The sequence below is a fragment of the Myiozetetes cayanensis genome, unplaced genomic scaffold (assembly GCF_022539395.1).
Source record: "Myiozetetes cayanensis isolate MyiCay16 unplaced genomic scaffold, myiCay2020 scf1112, whole genome shotgun sequence".
NCBI classification, from domain to species: domain Eukaryota; kingdom Metazoa; phylum Chordata; class Aves; order Passeriformes; family Tyrannidae; genus Myiozetetes; species Myiozetetes cayanensis.
The window spans coordinates 1-6,170 of NW_026086730.1; the positions used below are offsets into that span (position 1 = coordinate 1).

General features: G+C 53.6%; 1 protein-coding gene across 1 annotated transcript; it reads left to right on the forward strand.

Annotated features, from left to right (window-relative positions):
* Positions 1 to 3: 3 nt before the first annotated feature.
* On the forward strand, positions 4 to 1,528 carry LOC126635156 (phosphatidylinositol 3-kinase regulatory subunit beta-like; the record flags this gene model as incomplete). The annotated part of the gene is given in 6 exon segments (XM_050306095.1): positions 4 to 98; positions 100 to 138; positions 331 to 507; positions 718 to 789; positions 960 to 1,130; positions 1,360 to 1,528. Coding segments are annotated over 6 exon segments (723 nt in total), but the record flags the coding sequence as incomplete, so codon positions are not given.
* Between the last annotated feature and the right edge of the window lie 4,642 nt (positions 1,529 to 6,170).

Sequence of the window (6,170 nt, forward strand, 5' to 3'; positions counted from 1 at the left end):
CTTCAGATGAAGAGGACGGCAATCGAGGCCTTCAATGAGACGATCAAGAGCTTTGAGGAGCAGTGTCAGACCCAGGAGAAGTGCAGCAAGGAGTACATCGGCGCTTCTGGCGCAGAGCAACGAGAAGGAGGTGCAACGGTGAGGATGGGGGAGATGGAGGCCTTCCATGTCTGGGGAAGGGCTCCAGGAGCTGGAAGGATCCTCCTGGCCCAGCACAGAGCTCAGGCATGCACAGTCCTTGCCTCTCAGCAGCGTGCTGTGGGCTGGAGCTGGCAGGCAGCCTCCTCTGCCTCCCCCACTCCGGCTCACAGCCCCCCCTCTTTCTCCCAGGATCCTCATGGACTTGGAGAAGCTCAAGTCTCGCATCACAGAGATCCACAACAGCAAGATGAAGCTGGAGCAGGACCTGAAGAAAGAAGCCTTGGAGAACCAGGAGATGGACAAGCGCATGAACAGCCTCAAGCCAGACCTCATGCAGCTGCGCAAACTGCGGGACCAGTACTTGGTGTAGGTAGCTCCCCTCCAGCCCGGCCCGGGAGCCATCCAGCTGGCTCCTCGAGGGCTCTGGGGCTCGTTGGACCGGCTGGGAGCCTGTTTGGTGCGGGAGTGAACTCTGCTGCGCTGCCGCGGGGCTCTGAGAGGGGCGGTTGCTGCCCTCTGGTGATGGCCCCGCCCGGGAGCCGCGGCCCGGGCTGAGCTCTGCCTTTCCTCCCCCAGGTGGCTCACGCAGAAGGGTGCCCCGCAGAAGAAGATCAACGAGTGGCTGAGCATCAAGAACGAGACGGAGGAGTGAGTGTCTCCCTGTCCCTGCTCGTGTGGGGGGGCCATGGGCACCTCCCAGCTCCCTGTGTCAGAGCTGAGGAGCCTTCCCTGCTGGAATGGGTGGTGGTAGCAGCAGTGTGGGGGAGATGTGGGTGCCCAAACTGAGGGAGTCTGACCCTGCCTGTGCTCCACTGCAGCCAGTACTCCGTGATGGATGAAGAGGAGGAGCTGCCCCACCACGAGGAGCAAACATGGTACGTGGGGAAGATCAACCGTGTGCAGGCAGAGAAGATGCTGTGTGGCAAGAGGGACAGCACCTTCCTGACCCGTGAGAGCAGCCAGAAGGGATGCTACGCCTGCTCCGTGGTGTGAGTATCCCGGTGCAGATGTGGAATGGGGCTGGTGAGGGCTGTGTTCCCACATGGCTCCACCTTCCCCTCGCCAGATGATGGAGGTGTCAGACTTTCCCAAAGTCTCCTCTCTGCCTTGGCTCCTCCTGCCAGGGCCAGGTGTATTTCTGGGCTGCTTTGGTGGCCCCTGCTCATGCCCTGCTGTCCCTGTCCCACTGCTTACCTGGGCTCTTTGTGTCCCTGGCACGGTGGACGGTGACACCAAGCACTGCGTGACCTACAAGGCGGCGACGGGCTATGGGTTCGCTGAACCCTACAACCTCTACGCCTCCCTCAAGGACCTGGTCTTGCACTACAAGCACACGTCCCTGGTGCAGCACAATGACTCCCTGAATGTCACGCTGGCTTACCTGTAGCAGTTATTAATATAATAAATAATAAGTCCCATGGGGACCATAGCGACACTAACGTGGTGTGTAACAAGAGAGAGTTTATTCCAGGAGTCCCAGCTTATATAGCAGTTTCAAATGCTGCCACGTCACACAGGTAACTTCTTAAGCCAATCCCATACAAGCATTCAACAGAGCATGTGTGACAGAGTACTTAGAACTACAACTCCCAGGATGCTTTGCAGCACCTGGTGTAACCAGACCCCACAATTCCCCCATTTTTATTAATAATAAGATACAAAACAGTTTAAATTCAAAAAACAGTGCAATTCTTAATAAAACGTTTTTCACTTGACGTAGTAAACTTATTTTTTGATTAAACCTTATTTACTTAAGGGTTTTTTGCAATTGGGTAGAACAAAAACTTTTATCAATCTGAGGGTTTACATATAACTGGGGAAAACTTACTTTATTAAAATGCAAGGAAAAGTTTAAAGGAGGAACATCATGTTTTGAGTTGCTTTTTATTAAGGTTATGTATTAGAGGTAGTGTTTGTTGTGTGTGTTCGTTTCAGATATTTTGTATAAGGTGTAAATGGTTCACATAGATTCATACATTCACACAATCTCTCACTCACTCATTTGGGTGGCCACCCCAATCATTTTTCATTCATGCATACATGTAATTTTTATTTTGTTTTCATATTGTAGGTATACGACTTAAACTTTTATGTAGTGTTTGGTCAGAATGAAAATTGTTTGACTCAGGATTTACTTACTTAATTACACGCATATTTTTATTGTCTACTCCCCTTTTTTTGTTGTGAATATTGAAAGTTAATGAATTTAAAGATATAATACTGGTAAGTAGTGTGGACATACTCGAGTGTGTACTTAGGGAAATTAATAGGTAGGTTACTATTATAATCTGTTAATTAATAACAATAGAAATTCTTAAAGATGCTAATTACTACTTAAACGAAATAGTTATAAACTTAAACTTATTTAGATACATTTAAGAACTTAACAATTTTAAACAATACTTAGTAAATGTGACTATTAGTAATTTAAACAAAGCTACAGGGAAATTAGAAAGTTAAAAATGTATTAATAAGGGAATGTTGAATTTTCTCTCTTATTAGTGTAAATAGAAAACTAAAGACAGTTAACTAAATTATTTTAGATAAAAACATTTGTAATAATTTCTAAAGGCTTATATGTAAAACATGTAAAAACAGTCAGTATCATAGTGTCTGTATAGTTTTGGCCCCGGCCCGGGTCCTTGCCCGGGCCGCCGCCGCCTCTCTCACGGGAGTGGGGAGGCGGTGTTGTCACTGTTGAGGATCCTGGAGGAGCCGGAGTCGCTGTGGCCACGGCCCGGCCCGCTTACGGTGGGGGCCATGTCGCTGGTCATCGCCGCCAGGCCTCGGCTCAGCCCGGCGTTGTGCCGCATGTGCGGCTGTTCCGGGCCGCGTGGTCCGCTTCAGGGGAGCGGCGGCACGGGCGGGCTGGCTCCTGTAGCTGAACGTGGCCGTCAGCTCTAGGCACGGCCCGGCCGTCACCACGGGCTGTCCACGCTCCAGGTGCAGGCGGGCGGCGAAGGCCTCGCAGTTTTGCGCCGCTGACACATGCTCGCCGAAGCCGCCGTGCCGCCTTTGGCGCCCCGCGCCGCCCCAGCTTCATTTACAAACTTGCACCACAGTCCCGGTGCAAGCCTGCTCGGCTGTCCGGGATGGCTGCGGGGCCGCCCCACAGCTTCTCCTCAGGCAGGGCGGCTGCCCCCCCCAGCCCGGGGCTCCGCGCGGAGCTCCGCCGGGAGCTCCACGCGGGTCGGGGGCGCGACGGCAGTCATCGCCAGCTGCGGCGGGGCTTCCGCGCTCGGGTCACCGCCTCCCGTTCGGCCGCGCCTCGGCCGGGCCTTGGCCCGCTTGCGAGCTCCGGGCAGAGGCGCCCGCGGCGGCCGCTCCAGCTGCCCGGCCCCCTTCTCGCTGTGTGCCGGGCCCGCCGCTCCCGGTGGTGCCGCCGCCGCTGCCATCTGGGTTTGCGCAGGAACCGCCGCCGCAGCCTGGTCGACACCAGCCGGCACCGCGAGATGAAGTCGCCGTCGCTGCCGAGCCCCGTCCCGGAGTCGCCGGGCCTGGGGGGGCAGGCGCCGCCGCCCGCTGCCAGCAGTCCTGCGGAGCTGTGCGCAGCTCCGTCCCGGCCTGACTCGTCTGCGGCTGCCGGCGTCTCGACAGCCCCGCGCTCTGTGCCCCCGCCCGCGCCCTGCGCCGCTTCGCAGCGTCGAGCGGCTATCCGTATCTTTTTTAAACATCGCACCGCTGTTGCTGGTAGGCACAGCAGCTGTTGCTTAGCTACCGGCTCCCAGCATGGACCATGTTCCATGGTTGCCTCCAGCAGAGGCAGTCCGCAACATGGCCACGAGACAGGAAGAGAAGGCACTACCTCCTGCTCCCGGCATGGGCAAGATGGCGCCGCCCACGCTCCGGCGTGGTCTCCACGTGTCTGCAAGTTTTTAATGGCTTGGGGATTCAAAGTTTGTTCCCTTTTACCAGTTACATAACCCGCGACACGCGCCTTCTTCCCGGAATTCACGCATCCGCGAAAATTCAGCACAAAAAGGTATATTCTAAGGCTTTTCTTCCGTGTTCTCGGACCCCCTCCCCCTTTCCAGACTGCAGTAGCACGTGGAGTTTCATGCTTTACAATGTTTGGGGGAGGGGAAGATTCAAAGTTTCTCTCTATGGACGAGTTCTCTTGTGAGGGTTTTAAAGTGTCCACCTTTTTTACTTTTGTTTTTTCTCTGCTTCTCCACTCCTCTTTCCAAGTAATTTCACTAAGAATTGTAAATAATAGTAGTCTTAAAACAGTTATTTTCATCAATTTTAAAAGTCCAGTTATTTTATGTTTGTTAACTTGTCTCCAAAGTCTTTTTAATATTAAGCTTAAGGCTTTTGCAATATTCTGCGGTTCACGTGAATTAAAAGTTTTCATTTTCTCTCTTTTTCTTTTTTCTCCCGCCCTCTCACCTGGGACGTAGATTTTTCTTCTCGAGAGCGTCCTCTCAAAGCGTAGGCAATTTCCTACCGAATTCAGGCCTTTTTTCGAGCTCAATCGTGGTTTCTCCCGCCTACGCCCATCAGAGTTTCCTTTCCTCTGGTACCTGGCGTTATTTTCTTTTTCACGGCGGACATCCCTCAGCGTTAAACATAGGCTGGTACCTGACGTCTGGTCCGTATTTCTTCCTGATTCAGGATAAGGTTTAGGTCCCTGTTCGGGCGCCATATGTAGCAGTTATTAATATAATAAATAATAAGTCCCATGGGGACCATAGCGACACTAACGTGGTGTGTAACAAGAGAGAGTTTATTCCAGGAGTCCCAGTTTATATAGCAGTTTCAAATGCTGCCACGTCACACAGGTAACTTCTTAAGCCAATCCCATACAAGCATTCAACAGAGCATGTGTGACAGAGTACTTAGAACTACAACTCCCAGGATGCTTTGCAGCACCTGGTGTAACCAGACCCCATACTTACCCAGTCCTTTCCCAGCCACCAACCAGATGAGCAGCCCATGCACAACACAACAGTTGCCTTCAGCTTCTCCCCAGGGTGCTGCTTTCTGGCTCTGGACTCTTGCACCCTGTATAGTTGAGTCTCTGTGCTCCTGCTCCTTCAGAGCCTCTGAGATGTCTGTGACCGTTCCTGGTGTCCCCCTTGGTCAGTAGCTGAAACCCGTGTTGGCTGATGGGACAGAAAGGCTGGGCTGTTGATTCCCAGCGGGCTCCAGCCTCTAGGAGGTGGGATCCAGTTGTGATTGAGTTGTTGGGGGCGAGCACAGCCCCCTCCCCTTCCCTGATAAGTAGGTCAGATCCCCTTCTTGCTGGCAGGTCGCCCCACTATGCATCACTGTAGAGCTTGGTTCCCAATTCCTCAGAGCGCTCCGGCTGGGACTGAGGGGCTCCCTGTCTGGATGCTGGAGGAGGCAGAGGAGGAGCGTGTGCATCCTTCAGTCTCGCTTCCCTCGGAGCTCTGGCAGGCTGTGATGGTGTCTGGTACGAGGGCTGCTGCTCTTGCGTGCAGAGACTCATTTAGGAAGGAGAAACCTCACCCTCCGTGGGGCTCCCTGGCCAAGGTCTCCCCACCTCACAGTCATTCCCTAGTGTCGTAACCACCTCTGGAGTGTTGCTGCCCAGGCAGGGAGGATCCAGTTAGCAAGGGATCTCTTGCCATAGTTGTGCCAGCGAAGCTGTGAAACCCATGTTGGTACCCGTGTTTTTCCTGGCAGGATCTGTGGGGATGCACAGTTCGTTGTTCCCAGCCGGCTTCGGTGACTCTCTGCACACGTAACCCGTTTGAAGCTGGACTGTAGCACTGTAAATATGGTTCTTTTTGTGAGCTTCCCTGGTGCTGGTGTTTGCTGAGCCTGCACTGCCACCCCCAGCGTGGGCAGCAGCTGCCAGGCTGCCCCGGGCCCTGCAGCTCGAGCAGGAGAGGGCTGGAGTCCAACGCACACTACGAGCCCTACACGGAATGAAGGACCTCTCTGCTGCAGGAGGACAGACCTGCTGGGCCCAGGGCATGCTGAAATGTATCTGCATGATGGTGAACTACGTATGCAAAGCACTTAGAATCATGGGTACTGTATGGGGTCCGGGGCAGGGCTGC